This window comes from Hemibagrus wyckioides, linkage group LG17 (genome assembly GCF_019097595.1).
Source record: "Hemibagrus wyckioides isolate EC202008001 linkage group LG17, SWU_Hwy_1.0, whole genome shotgun sequence".
Taxonomy (NCBI): Eukaryota; Metazoa; Chordata; class Actinopteri; order Siluriformes; family Bagridae; genus Hemibagrus; species Hemibagrus wyckioides.
Window position 1 is genome coordinate 14,307,895 of NC_080726.1, and position 26,595 is coordinate 14,334,489.

Consider the following 26,595-nt stretch of genomic DNA (forward strand, 5'->3'; position numbering starts at 1 on the left):
CGCTCTCTCTCCCTCTCTTATCTCTATCCCTTTCTCTCCATTAGCCACAGTGCTTCTAGTAAATGCAATAGTATGCACCCACTGCTTCCAGCAAGCAGGTTAATCAGAACCCTACATTAAAATAGTCCATGATCCATTATGTTCCACATAGTCATAAGTGTGTAAACAGCTACATGATGCATACATCTTGCACACACGGTTTGTGGCGTCAAGATCTTTCTCAGTGTTTACATGTATGTGAGTTATATGAAGCACAGATCAATGAAAGTTGAAGTGTAACTGCCTGTCCATTGATTGCCAAACTTTAAGAGAGGACAGTTTTCCTTTTGACCATTTGTGGTTTCTCTCAATTTAGGACTGAATAGTAGTTTCCCCAGGTATGTTCAATTTTCCTGTACTATTGTGCATAACATAAATGATAGTTTGATATATAAAATGTTGAGCATATTTAGTTTTGGAAATGTGTATACAGCGTGACTAGTAATCTGAAAAAGAATCAAAATACATGTGAAAATGAACACTGAACTACACATTCAGTGTTTTAGCCGAGACTGCTCTTTAGACCATATTTAAGTTCGTAGCAATGAAACTAAATGTTATGGTATTAACATATTTGGTCTGTTTTTCCTCATATGCTTAAAACAGTATCTGCTCATGTTCATTATTGAATTTAGACTGTGGAACGCTGTGCTTCATGGAGTAATTGATTGCAGTGCTAATTTGTTTAGGAATCAGTTACCATAAAAGACTAAGGAGAGAAGGCTATTAGCTTTAAATCTTTACACCCAATGTCACTTAAATTGATCAAAATAGCTCTCTAATCTAAGTGCAGTTCTGGCTGTGTATTCTGTTCCAAGTTAGTACACCATACTTCTGCAGATAAACTACTGAGCCTGAAATGAACTTTTATAAAAAATATTTGTTGCTCATATAATCTGCTTCACTTTAAAATATGTGATTTCAGACAGGACATGGATCTAAGATTACTTGTCTTCCTTTTCCTCTGTTACTGCCAACAAGGCTGGACGGTAAACATTAACATTAAGTTTAGATGATTAACATCAGGTTTTATTTTTACCTTTACTTCTCAATCCCCTATTCCATGTTAAATCAGAAAGGCTGGTCTTGCACTTTTACAGGAGGATGTCGTTTCAGAGGATGAAAAGCCAGCTGTGATTCCTCTCACACCCCTGATGACCAGCGCTCCCCGAACAGTAAGAAGTTTGTTCACTGATTAAATCTTGCATGTCGCCTAATCTGATTCAGGAGACTTCAGTCAGTGTGTTTCTGACAGGATGCAGAAAGCTCCAACGTGTCCCACACAGAAGATTTTACCCAAGATGGCTTTTCTATCTCTACCCCCACTGCCGAACATGCAGAGAGCTCCTCAGAGGAAGACCTGGATGAGTTGTGTGGTCCGCTGAATTCTAAAGAACTTCGACGGGCCGTAGGTAGTGGGATTATGAAGTTTGGTCTGGAGCTGTTGGAGAACCTGAAGGCAGATTCGAAACAATCGAACATTATTATCTCCCCCCTCAGTGTGTCCTTAGCGCTCTCTCAGTTGGCTCTGGGTACGTTCCCCACATGCAACACTTGACCAATTTAATGCACGTAACTCACGTAGCAAGTAAATAACTAACCATATGTTTCTTTTTGGCTAAATTTAATATCACTATAGGATGATTTTATTTACATTAATGACATGTTTCTGGAAAAATAACTAAGTAAAGTGGTCCACAAGCCAGGAGAATTCAATTCATTTTTGTTATGTAGGGTTTTCTATGGAAATAGAAAAGATTGAACATTTACGGATGCAGATTGAGTGGGGTCAGTGTAGATTCTGCAGTTGTCTGAAACTATTAACCATTCTTTTTAAATTATTTAGTGTTTTGATGGTGGACAGAGCTATTGGTCCAAAATGTTCAATTGGGTTGAGGTTGAGTCATTGTACATTACATTTACATTTCTGTCATTTGTAGACACCCTTATCCAGAGGGACTTACATTTTGTCACTGTGAATGTCATAGTATTTGATTTACATAATTTTCATACTCGTCCTTCACTTCAGTGAGCCTTTGTGCCCTGTACATACAGGCATTTTCATCCTGGGAGAGATAACTCCCATCAGAACAGAAATGCTCTACCATATGATATAGGTTGTCAGTCAGGGGAACTTAATTGTATTCATTTGCAATGAATTCTAGGATGAGGCAGGAAATTTGCCCTATATAAGATAACAGCAATTTGTTTCTGCTTAGTCACCTTTTTGTATATTCAGTAGTATCACTTGTATATGGGACTTTGAACTCGGCATATGGAACAACGGTTTAGAGAGTGTTAACAGTGTGATGTATGTATGGTTATCAGGGGCGAGGAATGACACCGAAAAGCTCCTTCTTCAAAGCCTACATGCTGATACAGTGCCATGCTACCACAAAGCACTGAAAAGCCTTCTCCACCATGTCCACAAAAACGCCCTGCAAATCGCAAGCCGCATCTACCTTGCTGATGGTAAGTGAGGAAAAAAGAGACCCCAGTGATATTCTCTCCAGACTTCTTATGCAGACAGTGTCAGTGTCATTGATGTGAAGTTCTTAGCCCTGACATTAATCTCTATAACAGATGAAAGCATCATAAATCTATAACCATTTTTTTTCTTTCTGAAGGATTTAAGCCAAACCAGGAGTTTTTGGAAGAGTCTTTCAAAATATATGATTCAAAGCCTGCAGCTTTGACTGATCTAGAGGAGATCAATGAGTGGGTGGAGAAATCCACTAATGGTCATGTTACAGACTTCCTGTCTAGTCTCCCTCCCAACCTTGTCATGATGCTTATCAATGCTGTGCACTACAAAGGTAATACAATAATATCATCATCCTACATGTTCAGTAGTTCAGAATTATAACACACTGCTCCCTAGTGGAACTCTGGTTGGTTTCTATATAAGATGTTTACCAGCCTGATATCTGTGGGGCTAAATGATCCATCAGATAACGTTTCAATATTGAGTATTCAATCCATAAACTTTTCCACCTTTTTGTACTGTTACAACCTGGACCTGAAATGGGTTTATTTGATATCATAGGTAATGAAACTGTACAAAAATAGTAAATATTATTGACGGGGGTGGGATGGTCATAGATATACACAATATAGTTTGGAAAATTAATTATAAATGGGGAAAAAAAATTCGACTGTATACTTATTCACCCATTTTAATGTGTAAATTAGTTTAGGTGCAACCAGTTACCATCTGAGATCACACAATATGGCTGTTAATAGACTTGTTCCTTGACAATGCCAGTGTTTGATAGTGAACAAACCTAAACAAACAGCCTCACGAAGATCACAGAACTATCAGAACTACATCCAGGCAAAGTAACAATCTGGAATTGGTGATAACTTCGTTTGTGGATCGTGAACAACCACACATGCCACAAATCTGGTCTTGGCACAATGGGGTACATTTGACAGAAACTGACACACACCCCCACAGTGAAGCTTGATGGGATGAGACCATGTTCTGTTACCTCTAGCCTCTTGGTTGTGTGTGTGTGTGTTTTAGCAATTTTCTTAGTGGATCCAAAGAAATGCATTTTCCTGCTGTAGGATCTATTGAAAATTCAACCACACTGTCCTCTAAATGTCCTGGAGCTGCTGTATGCAAATTTGTAAAATGTTCTTTTCTTTCTCTTTTTTTCTCCCCACTATACATGACTGGTGTTGTGTGGTTAATACTTTATTTTGGTCTTAAATATCGCTAGAATTTTGTGTCGGCTCTGCACTGAACACATTTATCAAACTCTTAAGTACATACACTAGTGATTTTGCAAAGGTATATCGTTTATTTGGACACGCATCCTATCTAAATGTTTGATTATAGTGGTGGCAATTCATATTATTTTAGCCTCTAGTGGGCATATTATTCTCTAACTGTGTGGTAAGCCAGTTTCTCACTTTTGAGGCAAAAAATAGCTTTGGGATAGTCATTTATCAGTTACATTTTAGGGCAGGTATACAGAGAACTGGATTAGAATTTTATTCTGCTTGCTAAGAAAATCATTGAAAATCATTTTTGCGGTAATTGCTTGCTGATTTTTTTCACTTCGGGTTATTCAGTCATGTATTAGGTAAGAAGAATGTACCTACCATGTGGGTGCTAGTAGTGAGATTAATGAGTTTATCTCCCAGCCGGGGACATGGTGCTTTACATCAGCTATCTGTCTTCTCTTTTCTTTTTCTTCTTTTTTTGGAAAGTAATACAAGCCCTGTATTTTTTTTAAAAAAAAAGACTGCTGGAAATGAAATGGTGTTCTATGTAAATATAGCCATAAAACGTATTTTTGTTGGTACTTTCGGCAAGTAATTAAACCGCTCGCTTAAACAAGGATAAATGTATATGCACTTGTAAATTCAGTAGGATTTTTGTGTGATGCAACTTGGGAGAAAAACTCGCATTCCCATAAACAGTATATTGCGATTCTTTTAGGTGGTGCTAAGAAACGAGGCTGATTTAAGATTTTAAGATTCAAGACAGGTATTATTTGCCCTGTACACGGTTATATATATAGCCTACATCCTGCTGAGAAATAAAAACCCAGCCTGCTCCTCCTTAGACAGTGTGTATAAAAATAGCTATTTAAAAAGCTAAACTAAACTAGGTATGAATCAAAAAAAATTAAGAACTAAAAATAATATGTAAAAATAGGATTTGATGTGCAAATATGTTGCATTTAGTAACAGCAAAGAGTACAGAATGGAAAGTGATGTGGTTCATGTAGTAAAAGTGCAGCGTGCAGAATATCAATTGAGTGACTCTTTATGGACTCCTAAGGGAACCATAAAGTGGACATGAGGAATTTGATGGCCTGAGGGAAGAAGCTCCTCCTGAGACTCAGTTTTAGCCACCAGACTTCTAAAGCGCTTGCCTTTTGTAATTTGTATACCCATAGATTCTATCTATCTATCTATCTATCTATCTATCTATCTATCTATCTATCTATCTATCTATCTATCTATCTATCTATCTATCTATCTATCTATCTATCTATCTATCTACCTACCTACCTACCTACCTACCTACCTACCTATCTATCTTAAAGGTTTAAGATAGAGGTTTAATCAGCATGAAAACGACAAAAATGATATTGATATCCAAATTATTGAACAATTTATCTTCCTAAGCTGAATTTGGGTGTTCTGTCTTTGGATCTACTGACTGATAATGACTTCCTGTCTGCTTTTTCAGGAGAGTGGCTCTGGCGCTTTGACCCTCATTTCACCTCCAGTGAGCCTTTTTATATTGATGAAAAACAAATAGTCAATGTTGACATGATGCTTGGGCCAAAATACCCACTCAGCCTTTTCAACCATAATGAACTTGATGCACAGGTAACGTTATATATACACTAGACAGAAAGTCAATCATATTAAGTAGATTTTTGTAACATGACATGTTTCTTTTTCTTCTTTTAATGGACATTCCTCTTATGTACAACTTTTGTTTTGATCCCCCCTGTTTGGCAGATTGCTCGCTTTCCATTCAAAGGGAATATGAGCCTGATAATTGTAATGCCCATGAATGGACCAGTTGACGTGTCAGATATTGCAGCCAAACTCAATATCTCAGAACTATATAATCAATTCCCACGAGAGAGAAGCATGCTGGTTAAGCTCCCTAAATTCAAATTACATTTTACTCAGGAACTTGAAGAGGCCCTGACAAGCATGGGTAAGTCAGAATCCTTAGTACATGTTATTGTTTGTTTTTAAATGAAGATAAATTTCACAGACTGAATTGATTATCAAATATCAATTCACTGATGATAATACTTAATATTAACAATCCAGTGAATAATAGTAATATTGCTGAGTCTTGTTTTTTCTCAGGTCTAGGGGAGCTGTTCTCAAGTCCTAATCTGAGTGGTATCTCAGAGGGACCCCTGCTGGTCTCCAGTGTACAGCACAAGTCCAGCATTGAGATCAACGAGGAGGGAGCAGAGGCTTCGGCTGCAACCAGTGTAGCTGTCAGCCGCTCCAATCCCTCTTTTACAGTCAACCAGCCTTTTCTCTTGGCCCTTATAGATGATTCCACTCAAACACCACTTTTTATGGGGGTTATTTTTAACCCTAACCCTAGCGGAACTACTTCAACATTAGGTCCAAACCTTTCAGATAAAGGAAAGTTTCTTAGTAAAGATAATTTTGACAAGCCACCCAAGTAAGGGTGCTTATTTATGTCTTTAGTGCTGACCTGCCTCCAAATAACCAAATCAAGACGTGCAACAAATCTAGGCTCAGTTAGAATATGTTTAATGGGCATGTTACAAATATGGCAATGACATATATTTGAGTTTTTAAAAAGTTTCTTTTATATAAATGACCTTTCAGCTGAGAATCAAGCTTACATTGACAGCATATAACTCTGTTTTACTGCTGTTGTAAAAGCATGTGTTTGATAATTAAATAAATGTATTTTTAAAAATGAAGTCCTATATTTCCATCATTGGCAACATCATACTATCATGTGGAGAATATTAAAATCCTTTTCCTCTTTTTTATTCTTATCACTGAATAAGATTTGGATTGAACGATAAAACCATAAAAAGCTAAAAAGTACGAATAATAAGCATGAAAAGTGAGTAAATGAGTAATGAGTAATATGACTGTGTCTCTGTATGGGAAGATAAAGAAAAAAAACAGGACTTTTTATATTAGGACCTAATTTGAACGCAGTACAATGGATTGATTCTTCTTATCACAATATGCATGTAAAGACATTGTTTTTCAGCAGTTTTAAAAACAGATTCATTTAATAGCCAGTTTAAATCATGAGCTTTATTTGCCCAGGCTGATCTTCTAAACTCTCATGCTAAAGGGTTACATCTTTTCCCTGTTTTCAACAGACCTGATATAACCTCATGAAGGGCGTGATAATCAGCTGGCTCAGATGTGTCAGCAGTAGGGTAAACTTTCCAATCTGGAGAGTGATGGTTGCTGGGATATGAGCAACCGTTCCCTTCTATCATGATTCAGCTTGACCCACAATCCCTTATGACTCTTCTCTGTATTGGCACAGTGGTGGTGAAATGAAATTGCCCTGTCTGTCACCGTCTGTCTTTCAGCAAAAAATGAAGTGCTACCTCCTCTTGAAGCACTTAAATTTGCTTGAATTTATTAAAAAAAAAACAAAACACTAAAACAACAAGACAGCTTGATTGATTTGGGTGTCTTCTTGCAATACTAAATTCTCTGTAACAGGGTTTGAGCTTGATGGTATTCTTAGACCCTATCATATCAAAAAAAAAAAACCCATAAATGTACCTTTGCACCAACGTATTAACTGTTTAAAGTTAGATTACTCGTCAAAGCACTGTAGGCAGTACCATTATACATGCTGCATTCGACTTCGAACACATACAAAGAACTTAGAACCCCACCACAAATTACAATAACTGTGGAAGGTGATAAAATAACTGTGATAATACACAATCATTTCACCTTGTGGATGACAACAATAGGGAGAATATGGATTTTAATAAAGACTGCAGAGCCTTTCTGTATGTTGTCCTGGAAAAAAGCATCTTAATCATTCTTAAATTGTAAATGTAATATAAATGAGTTACCAGACTAGATTCCATTTAGAGGTTCTCCTTGCCAATTACACACTCACTGATTAAAACCGGACCAACTCTGCAAGGCTATTTGCTCATGCTAAAGTCAATCAGTCTACAAAGTAAACTGGTACTCTGGTGGGGTTACAGCAATTAACTTTGCAGGCTTTCCACCTTCCTCTAAAGTTTGAGCTTTAGGGCTGTATATTATTTAAATACATTGGAGGGTTTACTGTGAAGGACTGACTCCCAATGTTAATGTAGATTTCCTCTGAGATTTTCTCCACCTCCCCTAAACATAAAGGTATAAGTGGATTGGCTATTCTAAATTGCCCCTTGATGAGAATGAGTATGTGAATGTGTATACATGGTGCCCTGCAATAGACTGCCATCACATACAGGGTGTATTCCTGCCTTGTGTTCAGTGTTCCAGGGATCACCATGAGCCTGACGCTGGATAAAGTGGTAACTGAAAATGTATGCATTCATTAAAAAAAGAAAAAGAAAAAAAATTACGTTTACATTTGTGGATTTTTCTAAGATGCCCTTATCCAGAGTGACTTACAGAAGTGCTTTGAAGTCTCTGTCGATAAACGCATCCTGATACTGGTTCACTAGGTCGCAGACTACAGTTAGTCTAAAATCTCTGATGGGAGTATAGTGAGAAAAGTGCTAACGTAAGGTAGGTCTGTAGACTTGGTTTGAACACTGCCAGTGACTCGGCTGTTATCTCAGCTGACATCTAAGGGAAGTTCTCTGATCCATTTCTGGCTTCATAGGCAGGCGTCAGCGTTTTGTATCTGATGTGGGCAGCTACAGGAAGCAGTGGGTGGGAGAATTTAGGAAGGTTGAAAACGATCACGCAGTTGAATTATGGGAATGGTGCTCAGGGGCCGGCTGGTCAGAACCTGAGATGCAGTAGTCCATTCTCAAAATGACAAGGGACTAAACAAGCACATGAAAAGCACCTTCTACATACATCATTAGTACTATACATAAGCTGTAGTAACTCAGGTCACTGTGTATTTAGTACAATACAACTGTACTACAAAGACTAGTGAGGGAGTGGACCTGAAATATCTATTATCTGGATCCTTACGCTTCTATATAAAACACGGACATAATGTGAGAATAGTGATACTGTGCGTTAATTAGAAACCTTAATAAAACATCCAGGGCTTTAATACTGAGATGCAGAATATGACCTATTTATCCTTCAGCAGTTTCCCTCTGCTCGCTGGGCTCGGAGGATTGCTGCGCATGCGCATGCGCATGTTTTTAATAGCCCTAAAAAATCATGATTCTTCATAATGTTCTCATGCTAGAGGCATTTTCTGGGAAGACATTTACCACTACCAAAATATGCTGCCTGTAGTTGTCTGCCGGAGGCACTTTCTGATAAGGCCACAGTAATAAAAGTAGACAAAATAACACAAAATAGCCTCCTTGCGCTGAATCAGGCTCGAGCGTGAAAGTATTGTAAATAGAGCAGCCAGCCTGATTTACCGGGAGAACCAGCCTCAGTCTTTTTATGATTAAAAAAATAACCAATAATTATATAAACAGACTATTACCATGCACTGTGATAGGCTGTTTATATAATAAATACTGATATATGGAAAATTCTGACGATAAAATGTCTCGAGAAGGATTTTCCTAGAATCAGTGCCGATATAATAATAATAATAATAACAATAATACAGTAATAATAAGAGAGCAACTAAAAGGAAATGCATGGACGTGGTCACGTGGGCTTACGCGTTGCCGGTAGTGACGTAACGAACAGGAAGTGGTACCAAGGTTCGCGCGTTTTGAGTGAAAGTTGGCGCCACGAGCTTTAGCACAACAAAACGTCTGGCTGCTGCGCGAGACTCCGTGAATTATCAATAAACAGGATTTCTTTGTGAACCAGCAGTATTTTTGAGAAGTCATGACTGTTAAATTGTCAGAGGGCGCAATCGAGGTACGTGACACAGTGCATGAGATATAAATAAATACTGTATATATATAGTGAGAGAGGAATGGTCAAGACAGGCCTGGTGTCATGGCCGCTACATGTTATGAAACATAACTAGATAACTGTAGAGTGTGTAATGTCTGATGGAGCAGAGAGGATCGAGATGATAATCACCGAGACTCTGTAATGTTCTTCATGAGCTGATGTTTATTAAAGAACCCGCAGTTTTGGAGAACTTGGCGTTGCTAAGAACTCGCATGTAGTTAGCATACAGACAAGTCAATAAAAGCATAACTGTAAAAGTGTAAGAAAATATTAGAAAATGTTTTGGACAAATGTATAATTATTTTGTTGTCTAAGTAGGGATGTCTTTTGGACCTCCTTATTTTCTGCCTCATTTTTCATGAGCCACTTTCAAAATATTTCGTTAAAACTTTGGACAGACTAGCTTTAATATGTTTTAAAGCAGATGTAAGCAGTGTTATTAGTTTATACTTACACTAAAGTCTTGCATAATAATAATAATAATAATAATAATAATAATAATAATAATTTATGCAATAAAGCGCGCCAGGAAGTCCTTTATTTCACCAGAAAGGAGGAGTTAGACGGACATGGCCGAAAACCATGGCACATACATTTTCCTGTACACTTGTCGACACACATTAACTCATTTACTGACCCATAACTATTCCACACTTAACTCTTTAATACCTTTGAAAGAGTGTGTGAAGTAAGTACACAGACGTTCAGCAAGCCAGTGAGGGTGTAACTGATACAATCCCGGTCAGAAAAGCATGGGTGGATTATGAGGTGTGGAATAATCATGACCAAATATTGACATTAAAGGATCATACACTGATCAGGCATAACATTATAACCACCTGCGTAATATTGTGCTGCCAAAACAGCCCTGACCCGTCATGCAGCTTTCTATCAGAACCAGCATTAACTTCTTCAGCAGTTTGAGCAACAGTAGCTCGTCTGATGGATCGGATCACACGGTCAAGCCTTCACTCCCCACGTGCATCAATGAGCCTTGGCCATCCATGACCCTGTCACCGGTTCACCACTGTTCCTTGCTTGGACCACTTTTGATAGATGCTGACCACTGCAGACCGGGAACACCCCACAAGAGCTGCAGTTTTGGAGATGCCCTGATCCAGTCGTCTAGCCATCACAATTTGGCCCTTTGTCAAACTCGCTCAAATCCTTACGCTTGCCCATTTTTCCTGCTTCTAACACATCAACTTTGAGGACAAAATGTTCACTTGCTGCCTAATATATCCCACCCACTAACAGGTGCCATGATGAGGAGATCATCAGTGTTATTCACTTCACCTGTCAGTGTCCATAATGTTATGACCAGTGTATACCAAGTGTTGTGGATGCTTACAATGTGTGTTTTACATTAGGGAAGTTTATTTGCAATCCAGATAAGATTCTGATGTGTGTTAACGTGTCATAACTAACTATAGATAACAGGAATAAAGCCTTGATCGACGCAAAGCATTAGGTGTCCGTTGTGTTAAGGTTTTGTTACAGCTGTTTGATTTGCTGAGAAATTGATTCTGTTTGCAATAAAGTCTGTTGTTCTGTTGTTTCAGGCCCTGATCAAAGGTAATGAAGTGACAAACCCGATTCTTCAGTTGATTGTAAGTAACTATAATCACTATTATCATCATCATTTTATATGATGTGTGTGCAGATATAGCTGCAAGGGTCATTTTCAGTTACACTTTACAAAAATCTCCAATATACAATCTAAACCTTTGCATAGAAATTCTCATTTCCCTAACACGATAATATAACACAGCTTTAAAAATGATTAATACGGTATGTTTTATTCACTAAAATATCTGTCTAGTCAGGCCTTTTTATTACCGTAGCACTTAAAAAAAAAAACAAACAAAAAAAAAACTAATCTCAGTTTTAACTAAACGTATTTTTTTATAATCACATTTATTACTGATAAACCAACCTTTTATTTATTGTTTCTGAAAGTTTTTGGTTTCAAAACTAAATAGTGGTGACATTGTATTTGAGTTGTTTCCCATTTATGTTCAAGTGACTGTAAAATTTTTATAACGATGGTTGAAGAACCATCTATTGTTTAAGACTAATTTCTACTTCAGCAATCCTGTATCTGCAACTACATCCAGGCGTCAGGTGCTAATAGCCCCTTATACACACAGTCCATTTTATTGGGAGCACCTGTACATTCACACCATTGTCTAATCATCCAATCATGTAACAGCATCATAATGCAAAAAAAACCAAAAAACATTCAGATCCAGGTGAAATGCTTGAGGTAAAAATCGTATCAAACTTCAGAATGGGGAAAATGTGATATTCGGGACATTAACCATACCAGATGGGCTGGCATGAGTATTTCAGAAATTTCTGCTCTACTGGGATTTTCTCATACAACAGTCTCTAGGGTTTGCACAGAATGGAGCAATAAACAAATAACACTGAGTGAGGAGTAGTTGTGTGTGTGTGTGTGTGTGTGGAAACACCTTGCTGATAGAGTTCAGAGGAAAATGAACAGATTTGTAGGGGCTGATAGGAACTCTTTATAACCATGATGGGCAGAAAAGCATTTCGGCATGCACAAAACACTGAACCTTTAAGTGGATGGGTTTCAAGAGCAGATCACTTTGGGTTCCACTCCTTATGATGATCTGTGCATGCTGAGATGCTTTTCTGCTCACCAAGATTATAATCAGATGCTCAGCAGTTTTTGAACGTGAAAACCAGCTCATCTAGTACCAACATCCACGCTACAAAGTCACAGACATCACATGTTTTACCAGACTTTACCAGAAGCTCTTGACCTGTACCTGTATGACTTTGCTTGGTGCTGCTGCCACCACATGATTAGCTGATTAGATAACAGCATAAATGTACTAATAAAGTGGTCAGTGATTTTAGGTGTCTGTCTTCATACTTGCACATGACTTGAGCGTGTACACGAGGGACAGTGTCATAAACCAAACCAGATTTTACAGAAAAGTGAAAATATCCAGTCTCTGAGTAAGAGGAAATTGGTGGTTATGACTACAGAGTGTATATCGTTTGTTTTTAATATGCAGGATTCTCAAAGGTACGCTGCTAAATAGTTTGCACGTTTTCCTTTTACGTAGAATATTCGGAAACTCGATTCAGGCAATGGACCGGTTCGCTTTCGCCTCATGATGAGCGATGGCCTTCACACCATGTCGTGTAAGTTTGACTGTTACACCGATGTTTGTTTCTCTCATATTGATTTAATTTGAGGCATTTACAATTGATATTTTGAGACCAGTTCCTTTAATCGAAAAAAGGAAGATGTTCAGGGCTGTTTTTTATTTTAAAGCACAGATGTTCTGAGATGAAAACATCAGGAGACTGTGGAGGGGCTGTGTTTAAAATGATCAAAGAGCAGGAAAAGAAGGGGAAAGCGTCATGAAAAAAAAGCCCCCTTTCCTGTAATTAATTTAGTCAGTTGTAAAAGTGTTAATGGCATGCAAACTCATGCATAAGTTACAGAGCAGTTTCATTATCCATTAAGAAGCACAGCTGTGCTGCATCTTAATTACCTTCTCTGGCAGACCCACACAGGCTGTAGATGTGAGCCGAGATTGATGCCAGTTATTTATTTATTTATTTTTTTGGATCTGTTTAATCTTGTCTGCTTTGCTTGTTTGATTTCTTTCTCTGTGCAGCCTTCATGCTCGCCACACCGCTGAACTCCCTGGCTGAACAAAACCTTGTCGCTCCCAACTGCGTGTGCCTTCTGAAGAAAAGTGTCACCAACGTTCTAAAGGATGGACGGTCAGGGCAAATTTTCTACTTTGAGACACTTGCCTCTTACTTACTCATGACCTGAAGCAGCTATTAGCATTTGCAGTCCTAGACTTCCTAGACCGTCGGGCATTCAGCTGAAATTCGTGCGGGACCAGATGTGTAACTAAACTAAGCAACGAAAGTCAGCTTTTACAATTCTGCTTGTTTGGCTTGATTTTTCTCTCAATGCAAATCATCACGGTGCCAGTGAGACCAAACACAGCTGACGGCAATGCTCTGGCTGTGTCTGAAAATATTTACAAATTGAGATCTCAGCCACCAATCAGAAGATGAACAGACTACAAACACAGTAGTGGTAATGATGAGCCCTGAGCACTATAAGGCAGAAATTTTATTCAGAAGACCCTTTAGAAAATATTTTCAAGACAGCTCCCCGTACAAGATTTTGAACTTCTTAACAAGCATAAACCTCAAAAAACTTATAGAAACTCTTCTTGCTATCTCACATATCAATGTAACCCTATCTATTGAATATCACCTTGTTTTAACTACATTCAAATTTTGCCATAATATAGCCATTGACGCTAACATGGCATTAAAAAAAAACACAATAATAATGGTAATGATGAAAGAAATCTGCTATTTGATAGCAAATAATTTTATTGTTACTTTAAATGTTTTACCATTCTGACTCAATTTTCTAATTTTTTTGCATGAGCCCGGCTTACAGAAACCGATGAAGTAAGCAGATTGTACTTCTCTTAGTTAAGGAATCATATTTGACACAGAGAGCAAATTTTATTGGGATCAACTCTTACAGTGTGACAATTAATAATAATCCTAAACGACCATCTAAAATCAGGATGTGTAAATCTGTTGCTGTATGTTTCTGTACAGCCGGAACAGTTGCCTTTTAATGCTTGATCATTAATGATTTTATCATGGTTATAAATAACACTCTTTGCTTTTATGAAACTTACCCGTTCTCAGTGAGCTGGTTTTAGATAAATCTATTATACAGAACATGTGACTGGCTACAACAGAGAATCTGCTTCCAAAGCTGAGATAGTTGAAAAGCTGGTCCAGGTTGAAAAAAATTGCTGATCTATGGCCTGCTACGGTACTTGGTTAGATCTGCTGAAATGTTTTGCTCGGCCTGTATCTGGACCACAGCTTACCTCTCGACATCCCCTGTCCTGTTGTTCTTATTGGTTTTACACATTGTATTAAAATTGTCATTATTTACATTTGATTTTCAATTTAAAATTTTTAAAGTATTTTTTTTAATGCTGAAGTTAAGAATAAAGTAATTCAACATAAGTTAACAAGTCTAATAATTATAAGAACATGACAGTAAATATAATCATTTTGTGGCTTGTGATTTCTATCAACGTAACTAGTTTAGAATTTTAGAAATCACTGACAAATGCTTGAAGAAGCACCCCCTGAGAGCCCTTTTCCTGGACTGTCAATGATGTTTAATGACGACAGTGAATTGTTTATGCATTTGAAGATGCCATTGTCTCGGCTGGTGTTCTGAATATTTGTCATTTGTCTGTATGCCATAGCACTGTGGTTATTATCCTGGACCTGGAGGTGATTAAACCTGCAGATCAGATGGCTGGAAAAATAGGAGACCCAACCCCTTATGTTGAGGGTGAGTACACACCAGGAACATAAATTTGTCTATAAAATCATTACCTAGGCTCCTGGGTGGGGAAAACGTGCACCGCGGTACTCAGTTCTGTGAACGATCTGCCTGCAGCTCAACTAACTTAATTTAATGGATAAGTATTCTAAGCTACGTTTTTTCAGCCTGAGTCATTATCCTGATGATGATCTAGTAATAAAGCATGGTGTTTGTGTCCTCGACAAAAAAAAAAAAGACAGAAAGGCATTTGGAAAACATTTCACGTATGAGCTATTTTCTCATCACATGTGAAGGAATTATTTAAGTCTGACTGCATCTTTCTTTATTTTCGCTCGATGAACTGTTTAAATGAGAGGAAAGATAGATAGATATATATATATATATATATATATATATATATATATATATATATATATATATATATATATATATATAACTATAACTATAACTATAACTGCTTTTATACCGCATTGTACTGTTTACCACATCCCAGCCTTTCATATTTCTGATCGTGGAAAGATGGTCCGTCATCTGTTCGAGCAAATACGCCAAGTTAGAAATGATTTCTAAAATCAGCCAGACTGCATCCTCAGCATTGCAGCAGGTGGCAGGATTCGGGAATGAGTAGCAAGCATTACAGCATCAAGGTGTTTTGCACCATTGAGAAACATATGAACCAAGTGGAATGGATTATGTTTAAACACATGCATCAATAAAATATTTTGTGTAAGCCAAAAGGAAGTAATTTTTTCTTTCTCTGGTGGTAGTTGGCAGGTGAACACTAGTGACCATTATATTATAACAGCTCACTGAAGGTACTTGTCCAGCAGGCAACTGTGAATGAAAACCTAATGGCCCAGCCATGTAATCTATTTGTCCTGACTGCCCAGGATACCACTTTGTCCACTACTGTGCTTGGTGTTCGATGCCCCAAGAGAAAAGTATATCATGCCTCCTAATTTAAAACACCACTGAACCTTTTAAGTTGGTTTGGTGCACTTTTTTTGCTCCAGGTCAATCCAAGGCTCCACAGACCGTTCCTGCTCTTACTCCTGCTCCTGCTCCTTCTTCTACTTCTGCACGTCCACTGCAGCCACAAAATGGAGGTAATTATCCATGTTTTAACCACAGCATTCAACTATTTACATGTTTCAACACATCATTTAACTCTTTCCTAATAAGTGTGCTGCACAAATTTTACATGCATAATTAATTTAAAATCCTGTGTATATATTGTGTGCATTTTGCTGTGCATTCCCACACATGTCCAGCAGGTGGCAGGATTTTTTTGTTCACTGTTTAGTGACCAAAATTCTCCTGTAATGGCTTCCATCATCTTGTGGTAGTTGTATTAAACACTTTTTAACTGCACATGACTTTTAAAGAGGTGTAGTAGAAATCATGATGGGGATGTATCTCCTGTCAGCTTAGTAAGGAGTTATTGTAAAATTATCAGTTGGAATAACTAAGATCTAATCATATAATCTTTCTCTTTTATTTCATACTGTATTAATGAAAAGTTTGTGTCACAAGATCAAATTTCTACACAAATCACGTCCTTTAATGTGTAGAATAAATATTTCCAGAACCTTTAAGTTCTATGCTTGAAATAGATCTTTGTTCAATGATTGACTCTATATCAGTTAAAAATTGTTTGCCTAAATACGTTTATATTCAGCCAGTCATGGTGGCACTATTTCCTTTTTTTAAATTTTTTTATTTATTTATTTTTGTAAGAGCTCTTGCATAGTAGTGGATACTTAATTAACTTTGGCTGCCTCATCCAGGTTGTGCATGCTTCAGTGACTTCTCTTTTACTCTGTTCTCATTAGGCTCCATGAATAGAGGCTCCAGTCGTGATTTTGGAAAGAAGCCTATGACAGCTCCCAGCACACCAGGAGGCACTTCAAAAGTAGTGCCTATTGCCAGCCTTAATCCCTACCAGTCAAAGTTAGTAGGAATGCCTCCGTTTTGATTTCTTGTCTTCCTGTCAGGCATTCGTGTGTGCGACATCACTGTGTGGTGCTATTTTTGAGCTGAGATCCGTGTTCCCTAGATGGACCATTAGAGCACGAGTGACCAACAAGAGCGCCATTCGTACCTGGAGCAACTCTCGAGGGGACGGAAAGCTCTTCTCCATGGAGATTGTTGACGAAAGTGTAAGTATCTAACATTTCGAGGTGGTTTTGTAGGAGAACACGGTCCACTGAATGTGTTAACCCTTGACTTTTTCATTGATTGTGGTGTATATAGGGAGAAATTAGAGTGACTGGTTTTAATCAGGAGGTGGACAAATTCTTCTCCCTGATCGAGCAGGGGAAGGCAAGTCGATTTTTTTTTCTCCACTTGTCCCTTTTCTGATTAGCGGCTTAGTGTGAGATTGTCACCTGAATTGAATTGTTTCCCACAAAGAGTGGACTTTAATGTCCTAAGTCTTATTAAGTCTAGATCTTAATTAGAAGTTATACTAACATACTGCACACACTGTTGCTCTTCTGTCCATTTATACATGACCTTTCCTGGCCAGCTGGCTGTCTGAATTGATCTGTATCAAATCTGTATCAAATCTGTTTATGCTCCATGGCAGGTGTACTACATCTCTAAGGGCACTCTGAAGATCGCCAACAAACAGTTCACATCCCTTAAGAACGACTATGAAATGACTCTGAATGGCGAGTCGACCATCATCCCCTGTGACGACAGCTCTGATGTTCCCATGGTGCAGTGCGACTTTGTCTCCATTGCTGATTTGGATGCTAGGGATAAGGACGCCATTGTGGGTGAGCGTGCTAGTCGTGTGATAGTCATCATTAATAAGAGACCTTCGCTGATAATTCGCATTGGTAGAGCAGCTAGGGTGAGCTGGTACCTTCTTGAGATTGATGCGTCACTGGCCCAGGAGGCTGCTGTAATTATAACAGCGGTGATGAATTCAGGATTAATAATAGTGATGACAGTAATAGCCCGTGGCCCAATTTGACTTTCCATCCTTTTGGTAAGGGAGCAGAGAGGGGAAGACTCTGTCACTGGAAAAAATAAGAAGGTAATAAGCGCAGTAGTAATTACGGTAATGGAATCAGGAGCAAGGTAAAGTGCTGCATCTTGGCAGGTTTGGAGATGAGTGTCTGTGGTTATTTGTGAAATATTCTTAATAGTGCTCAAATGAGTCATAACGGTATTAGATAAGAGGATTAAAGATGGCGGCAGAGTGGAGCAAGCGTGGGAGCTTGCCATAATGAAACTGACGTGTTATTGGATTACACCCAGAAAGAGTGAGTCTGTCCAATGCCATGTTGCTGCAACCAGGTTTGCAGCAAAGGTGTTTAAAGTATATATAAAGTATTACTCAGGCAATATGTGACAAGCATTTCATTACAAGCACCTTCAGCCAGCCGGTGGAAGAATAAACTAATAGGAAGCGCTTCCATGTCATCTGTTTCTGTTGTTGTTTGTATCTTTAGATGTGATCGGCGTGTGTAAGAATGTAGAGGAAGTGACGCGGATTACAACCAAGAACAGTCGCGAGGTTTCCAAGAGGAACATTCAGCTGATGGATATGTCTGGCAAAATTATCCAAGTCACCATGTGGGGAAATGAGGTAAGCCCTGCACATCCAGGAGGAATTAGGAAATGAAAAAGCGGGGAATATAATGTAATTAGATGTTTAGATTCATTATTTAAAAAATGGCATAAGACATTTCTAGGGCTGCACAGTTAATCATACTTTTATCATTATCGTGGTATAAGCTTCCACAACATACACAGTGGGAGGCTACGATTAACAAACCACTTAAGAGCTGGCCATAAATGCACCATTCCCACGCTTTGAAGTATGTTCTTAGTGACAGCCTGAGGCTGTGGATGGGTGTTTTAGGAATTATTCTGAAATCAGTTTTGATTTACTTCAGCTAGAAAGGGACAAGCTTCACCCCAACCTCCCATGAAGGCTACTCCATCTATAGAGCAAGCATTCAACAGCACAATAACATTCAAATCAGCACAACACAAAAGCTCAAGATATTACTCAGAGTATTACAAACGGACGGTCAAACATTCTCCGTAGTGGAGGACACGGACTTTCAGTGAATGATCAAACAACACAAGCCTTGCTACATGATACTAAGGTTGCTTGCTGGATGTATACACGGTTAATGGCAATGTGAGAGAACTTCCAAAAAGTTCTCGTGAAAGCTTACTGATTTAATGTTTATTATTCAGGTAATGTTAGTTACTCTGAAACGTGGAAAAAATACAGAAAAAATAAACTTATTCGCATTTCTTTCTAACTTTAATGATCAGTAAACAAGTAATTAAAAAAACAGAACCAACAAACGATCAGTATCTTCATCAACTTGCTGATTGCAGTATTGACACAGACATTTTGTAACGGTGCATAATTTGTGTTCAGGATGTTCTTGTTTAGGATTGAAATATTGGTGCTGTCATGATCTTTGAACTCAGACAGCATCCTGTCAGACATAAATCATATTTTACACTTAATTTATTGCAGTATGTCCATGACATGAAATGCATCAGTGAATCGGATAGTAAAATGAAAAGATAATGTATTGATCCAGCGTTACAGGCTAATATCAATATTCCGTATTGGATTAAGGCACCCTGGTACACTATTATTGAACACATTTTTATTTAACAGATGTTTGGCTGTCTTACTGAGTTATGTAAAGTGTTTCAAATGGTAGTTATGTAAGAGTTTTGTCCTTAAAAACACGAACACAATCTTGTTCATGGTTTACCGTCTGAGCAGTGACGTCGCACTCGTCCGATACGTTCGGCTCCAGACCTGACTCCATCAGATCTCCCTGCCTTTTATGGATTATGCATTTATGATCCTCGTATCATGTTTCCTAATGACGGCTAAGTGTTTTGTCTAAAAGGGCCTGTGCATGAAGAGATCTTGTTCTGGGCGCTGCCTCAGCACATGTAATCTGTCCGTTGCGGTTAGCACAACGTTTCATTCTGAAATGCAACATGGGACATGCTATGGAGAGCTTTTGGTCTTGTAGAAAAACAATGAGCTAATAGAATAGTTAATGTCCTATGTAGAAACCGTTTTTAAATCATTGCATAGTTGGTCATGAAAGACATTAGAATAGAATCATTGCAAATGCTAATCTCTCTCTGCCATTCCTCCCTTCAGGCAGAGACATTTGATGGCACCGGGCAGCCTATCTTGGCAATAAAGGGTGCCAGACTCTCCGATTTTGGAGGGCGCTCTCTCTCCACACTCTATAGCAGCACACTGATGATTAACCCTGACATTCCTGAGGCATACAAACTGCGAGGCTGGTGAGTGAGTTATCTGTATCATTATGGGTTTACTGATATAATTAACTTGATCCTGCATGATGAATGGTGTTAATGTGGATGAAATAAAGAGTAAATGACTTTCTTACATTAGTATGCAGAGATGAGTGCAGTATTTTCTATTGTATTGTATTGTTGTCAGGTTCACACATGAAACATTGATGTGCTCTGTCTTTCTGACTGACCTCAGATATCTTCTAATCTTACCTGATCAGTGTCAGTATAACTGCTCAGTAACTGTTCTGAGCAGCCACAAGACACATGGCAGATCTCCTTTTTTTTGTTTTTTTTTTTTTACTCGTTTTGTGTTGCACTACTTGTGAGAATTGGGACATGCTAAGAAGAGGCGCTAAAAATGCCCACTGCAGAAAGCTGCATATAAATGGCTTTGGTAGCAAGGCGAGTTTTGTCTCCGAGGATACGTCAGCCTCCTCTTTTCAGAGCTGATATAATGCATTAAATCATAACCCAGCCCTAATTTTTTTTACGTTTCCATTGTACTGCGTGCATAAGTGGCAGTTTACATTGCCTTTGGTAACAGAATTGCACACTGCCTCCTTTATACGCAGAAGTAGAACAGGCTTCACGTTTGAAATAAATAAATAAAATGAAGTGGGGGAAAGAGAATGTGTAATAGATAGACAGGGAGCAGAACTGGGTTGATCCACATGCTCATGTCTGCCTCCATTAGAAGCACACAGGGGCCTGCTTATTCCTTGCAGAACCTTTTACTGGCCTTTACTGCAAAAGGAATTATAAAATAGCTATGACTCATATTTTCATCTTTTCCTGCCAGTTGAGTTATTTATTACTCGAATTATGGTGCATGTTCTTTACCCTATCCTGTAATAAACAAGTATCTTGATTGTCATGTGAAGGCTTGAAATTTCTTCTCTCCGTTTTTTTTATATACTTCGGTGTAAGTGTAACATTTTAATGGCCTGACATGATTTATTAATTATTAAAATCACACAACTGGTTAAAAAAAACAACACAGCTGTGGATGAAGATCCAGCACTGTCATGCATGTCGTTTTTACGAAAATTATGAATGGCAGAACTGGGAAGTCATGAGTCTGTTGTACATACAACAGCATTGACATTATATAAAAGGACCAAGGCAGAGTAGCTAAAATGACCACAATAAATAACCGTGTTTGAATGTAACGCGACATCATTAGGATTTTATTGCATCCTTGGGGTTGTAAAGCGTGGAACTGAATTTTGGCTGTAAAAATAAATAACAGCCTTTTTAACAAATTTGTTTAAATGCTATTAATAACAGATGATGAGCATTGCTCAGGGTGGACAAATCCGTAGCCCCGGGACTCGGGGGGGGGCATTAATTAGCTTGCATTTTTTCGAAATTTCCGCAGATTTGTGCCAAGTCATGTCATCACAGCACACTTTCAGCCCTCTTTGATTCACCTGCATTGAACGAGTGCAGCTTTCAGAGAACATAATTACATGTGTGTCTTCACTGGTAGTAGTTTAAAAGAAGAATCCTGTGCGTGCAATTTTGCCTATTCAAATACCCCACATAAAGTCGTATTAAAGAAGTTGGAGGGACAGATCTTTTACCTATGACTCTAAGAGAACACTGCAGCTTATAACTGAATGTTCACATTTAACAACTTGCTGACCTTTTTTGGAGGATACACATGATGTTTTGCACACACATGATGGTTTGTCTCGAACCCCTTCTTTGAAAGATATTATGAAGTATTTTCAAGACAGGAATTTACTTGTGTATCTTAATGCACTTATGTAGCTTAACTTGTTTCCCATACTGTGTTATGTTATGTATGTGTGTATGCATGTGTGTACATACATACATACATACATGCATACATGCGCTCGCACACATTTTTTAGATTAAATATTTATTCCAGACTATTAGGCAGGTTCATTACACATGCTCATTGGGCTGGCTATTGGCTTTCTGATTTGTCTAATCCTGTTACAAGTATAATCTGAAATCAGATTATCAGGGTTTATTATATAATAGTATATACTAGTATATATTAGTATTAAATAATAGTATAATAGCAATTAGTTTTAGCCAAGTGTCAAAAATAGACTTTTTATTAAAATGAATTCTGACATTGAGAGGATTTAGCGCTGTACAGAAGTCAAAACGCATGCTAAGCAGTCATTGTTTAGGCGCCATGTCTCTGGTCACACTAAACTCCACTCCACTTCACATCGATTGAGCTGTCCATTTGATTATAGATCTTACCACTCAAGCTAACAATCAGTGCTGAAGTCTGAGATAAAGGCAAGTCTCTTGGAGCTTTGATTAATTCCACCCAGTGTGTTTCATTTATTTACTTCCCAATAACACGGGTCTTGTCCCTGGGGGAAATCGGATGAAAGCTGTAAATAATGGGTGAAATAATATGAATTTCGCATTATATTCCGCTGCACTTGGTGTGCAATAAAGCTCTATTTTCTAAAGCCTGTAAACATTGTTTGGGTAATTATTTTTAGGGCGATCTGATGGTTCCATTTGCATAATGAGAGTCGTGGAACGTAGATGATCAGACGGGGAAAGGCAAACAGATGCGAGAGCACTCGACTGGTTCTGTCGTGCTTTCTTCAAGTTGTGCATAGGTTTGAGATCCTGCATGCCCGTCTTTCTTATAGTAAGAGGGGTTGATGCTCGGCGAGTGGTATTAATTAGTTTGGGAGCTTAAGTCAAGAGGCTGGCTTATGTTTTGCTCCTGTGGAAGGAAAAGTAGCTGTTAGGCTCCTCTGTTTCTGGAATTTTCTCCTCACTCGTCAGGGATAATAAGGTGGAAAAGTTGGTTTTATAGCGCATGGTCGAATGCTCAGTGGCACCACAAATCAGCAGCACAGAAATAACAGATAAAGCCCTTAAGATCAGGTCCGTTTACTGTATAATGGGTTTCTGCATTCAATGCTTTCAGGATTCAACTTGCTCTTGTAAGTCACAGCCTGTCGATCATTATGGCCTAATTCATCTGATAATCCATTTACGGAAGTTTGATTATACAAAAGCCCGTTGAATGTCATTGAAGTGATCCCATGGGAAACGAGCAGGAAAATGATCCTCAGCTTTTTTCGTCCATCATATAGAGCATACAGAGGCAGAGTAAGTCTTTAATTGCACTGTAGTTAACCACATGGATGATGGATGATTCCACTCGATTTGTGCACCATTTTATCTCCTAGAACATGGTTCTTGGGTTTTTCTCTGGGTTGCACTGATGTAGAACTGTAAGAACTCATAAAATGCTGTCAGATCTTTCCGCTGCATCTTTAAATGAAAGAGGCTTTGCATTAAAAATTAGATTTGCTCTGAGCTCTGGCGCTACCATGTCTCCGCCTTAAGCAAGTACTAAATAATTAAAATAGCTAATTAATTTTGTGAGATTAATTCAAATACTCTTTGTGTTTAATGTTTTTTTATTTGCTACAGCTTTCACTGCTCATTAACTACCTCCATTATCTAATGGTTTACGTTTTTGGTGGTACAGGAGAAATATTTGTGTCCTGAGAGGTGTGTGTTTGTTTCGCTGCAAACACATGTATGTGCACTGTGACGGAACCAGTCAATCACTAGATTATAGTCAAGTTGCCCCAGTTTGGTTTATGTTCTGTTAAGAGTTAACCTGATGTGACGGCATCATGTCTTGCAGCTGAAGCGTTCTCCATTAGATGGCATCACAGCTCTGGTGGACTTGAATCCTGTCCTCATAGTAGGAGGCTTTCTGCTCGCCCTCATCCGTCCTTGTGTAGTCTGGCCTTCTCTCGGCTTTTCAGCTCTCTGTGTAGGAATATGTAGGTTGTAGGGCTGCAGCTAACATTTTCATAACGCCTGAATAAGTTGAATACTGCTTTAATGGATAATTGTGAAATTCTATACAGATCTTCTGCATGTGGTTCTGCAAAGTTTTTTTTTTTTTTTTTTTTTTTTTTTTTTTTTTAATGAATTTTTTAATATTATTTATGTGTACTTGTACTATAAAATGTCAGGGCCACAAAAGGCCTAGTTATATACTCTTGACATCAGCCAGGGAAAAGAATGGCTTGTTTTTGCATGGACCTTGTAATAATCCTGTGCCATGCAAGTTCAGCATTTTTAAACTTCATTTCAGACCAGTCACATTTTTCCACAGACATCTTTCAGAAGAGTGTTTATTAAATTGATTAAACAAATGTTTCTTTCCTTTGTTAACATTATTGATGGTATCTAGTAGTTGTTTGGCTCGATTGCCTTTTACTTTAAGAGAAATAGTTTGTGTTCACTCTTTATACAAGAGATAACTTGTATGTTTGCTATTATAGACAAATCATTCATGTCTGCATGATTCATATATGTTTTTGTATTTGTTGTATTTTTTGAAGTTCAGACTGTGTATCTTCTAAATTTATTTTACATTTATAAATGCCTCACAGACCACTTTAATAAGGACTTCAGTAAACCTGGACAATTTATACATTTATCTAATCAGACATTTGTGTAGCACAATGCATAAAATTATGCACATACAGGTCAAGAACTTGAGTTAATGTCCTCATCAAACATCAGAATTGGGAAAAATTGTCATCTAAGTGACTTTGGCAGTGGCATGCTTGTTGGTGCTGATTTGAGTATTTCAGAAACTGCTGATCTCCAGGGATTTACATGCACCACAGTCTCTAGAGTGGTGTTTGAATAGCAGAAAAACTTCCAGTGGGTGACAGCTGTGCTGGCCTTGTTGATGCGAGAGGTCAGAAGAGAATGGCCAAACTGGTTTATGCTGAGAGGAAGGTTTCTGTAACTCGAATATCCGCTTGCACAACACATCAACACACAGCTTGAGATGGATGAGATACAACAGCAGACCGCATCCTGGTTCAGGTCTTGTTAGCCAAAACTGGACAGTTGTGATGTTCTGCTGTTGCACGCCATCCACCTCAAGATTTGGCATTTTGTGCTTTCTGAGAAGCTTTTCAGCTCACCTTGATTGTATATAGTGGTTATTTGAGAAACTGTAGCATTTCTATCAAATCTAAGCAGTCTGGCAATTTTCCTCAAATATCTTTTATCAACGCGGCATTTCCACCTGCATGAAAATCAGCAGTTTCTGAAATACTCAAACCAGCCCTTCTGCCATGCTCTAAGACCCCGAGATCACATTTCCCCCATTCTAATGTTGCCTTGTCGAACATTTAACTCAAGCTCTTGCCCTGTATTTGCATGAATTTTTTTGCCTCGGACTGCAGGGATGTGATTGGCTGATTGCCTGTTTGCCTGAACGAGCAGGTTTACATATGTTCCAATTAATGTGACCAGTGAGTAGTTATATTGAGAAATTTTAAGCTAGCATACTGTATCAAGCTTCTGCATCATTTCCCCATCATTTCACCAGCTCCCACATTTAGAAGAATAATCAAATGTCATACTGTTTTATCCCCTGCTTTTGGAATATTTCATTATTTTAGCAAATTCAGCTCTAACAGTGTTCCGAGAAAATCTATTCTTGTAATTTAAAGCAGCACATTCAAGTGACGTTTTCATACACGTGTCTGTTTGTCAGGTGTTTGAACATCTGAAAAAGGAGTTCACTAATTGTTCTGTAAAGCATTAATGCATATTCTCACTACCTCTTTACAGTTGAAATCTCACTGATGACGTGCGTCTCATGTTGAGAGTGTCATTGAAATGAAGTATCCTACTTCAAACATGTGGTTTGTGTGTGTGTCCATCCGTCTGTCAGTCCTTGTGTGTGTCCTCCTGTGTAAGTCTGTGTCTCTTTCCTTAATGTGGAATATACCATGTGCTCTGTCTACAGTGTTTCAGTCTTTTTGGTGTATACACCTCTTGACTTGTCATGCAGTGGGTTATGTTCGGTTTCTTTTCCCTGCTGTCTGACCCAGTGGCGTTGGCTCACTTTAGGCATGCTGCAGTGAGCACTTGCTTGTCTGTCCAGCACTAGAAAGCTCACGCCAGCTTCAATTTGTCCCTCTTGTGTCTTCCTTCCATGCACATACTTGCTCTGTGGCCCTGCTTATTCCTCCATGTTTACAGCTCAGTCAGCAATTTCCTGTCATTTGATTCAGCGACATCATTTGGTTTTTATAGGTCAAGCCTAAGCAGAGCGCCGTTAGTTCCTAATGATGTAGCTGTACTAGACTGTATGAACAGCTTTTTCTCTTTCTCCTGTATGGAATTATCCTGTGGCCTAAATATGGCTTTCTGATTTTATCTGATTTTTCTGAACATGCTTACTTTTCTGTATATTTTTATTC

At 38.3% G+C, this 26,595-nt stretch overlaps 2 protein-coding genes across 2 annotated transcripts in view; both read left to right on the plus strand.

Annotated features, from left to right (window-relative positions):
* The first annotated feature begins 250 nt into the window (after positions 1 to 250).
* Positions 251 to 6,488, plus strand: serpinf2b (serpin peptidase inhibitor, clade F (alpha-2 antiplasmin, pigment epithelium derived factor), member 2b). Its single transcript, XM_058413319.1, has 9 exons — positions 251 to 377; positions 965 to 1,028; positions 1,140 to 1,214; positions 1,295 to 1,571; positions 2,368 to 2,511; positions 2,667 to 2,855; positions 5,249 to 5,391; positions 5,527 to 5,731; positions 5,890 to 6,488. Exons 2-9 carry the CDS (start codon positions 972 to 974, stop codon positions 6,222 to 6,224), a joined length of 1,425 nt encoding a protein of 474 aa, XP_058269302.1. The 5' UTR covers positions 251 to 377; positions 965 to 971; the 3' UTR covers positions 6,225 to 6,488.
* A 2,924-nt stretch (positions 6,489 to 9,412) lies between these two features.
* Positions 9,413 to 26,595, plus strand: part of rpa1 (replication protein A1) — a 32,829-nt gene continuing 15,646 nt past the window's right edge. The window contains exons 1-12 of the mRNA XM_058414321.1: positions 9,413 to 9,576; positions 11,178 to 11,225; positions 12,717 to 12,795; positions 13,278 to 13,386; positions 14,928 to 15,016; positions 16,024 to 16,116; positions 16,843 to 16,960; positions 17,067 to 17,169; positions 17,264 to 17,332; positions 17,598 to 17,790; positions 18,472 to 18,608; positions 20,172 to 20,320. Of these exons, the coding sequence (XP_058270304.1) occupies positions 9,544 to 9,576; positions 11,178 to 11,225; positions 12,717 to 12,795; positions 13,278 to 13,386; positions 14,928 to 15,016; positions 16,024 to 16,116; positions 16,843 to 16,960; positions 17,067 to 17,169; positions 17,264 to 17,332; positions 17,598 to 17,790; positions 18,472 to 18,608; positions 20,172 to 20,320 (1,220 nt within the window). The 5' untranslated portion in view covers positions 9,413 to 9,543. The remainder of the gene's footprint in view (positions 9,577 to 11,177; positions 11,226 to 12,716; positions 12,796 to 13,277; positions 13,387 to 14,927; positions 15,017 to 16,023; positions 16,117 to 16,842; positions 16,961 to 17,066; positions 17,170 to 17,263; positions 17,333 to 17,597; positions 17,791 to 18,471; positions 18,609 to 20,171; positions 20,321 to 26,595) is intronic.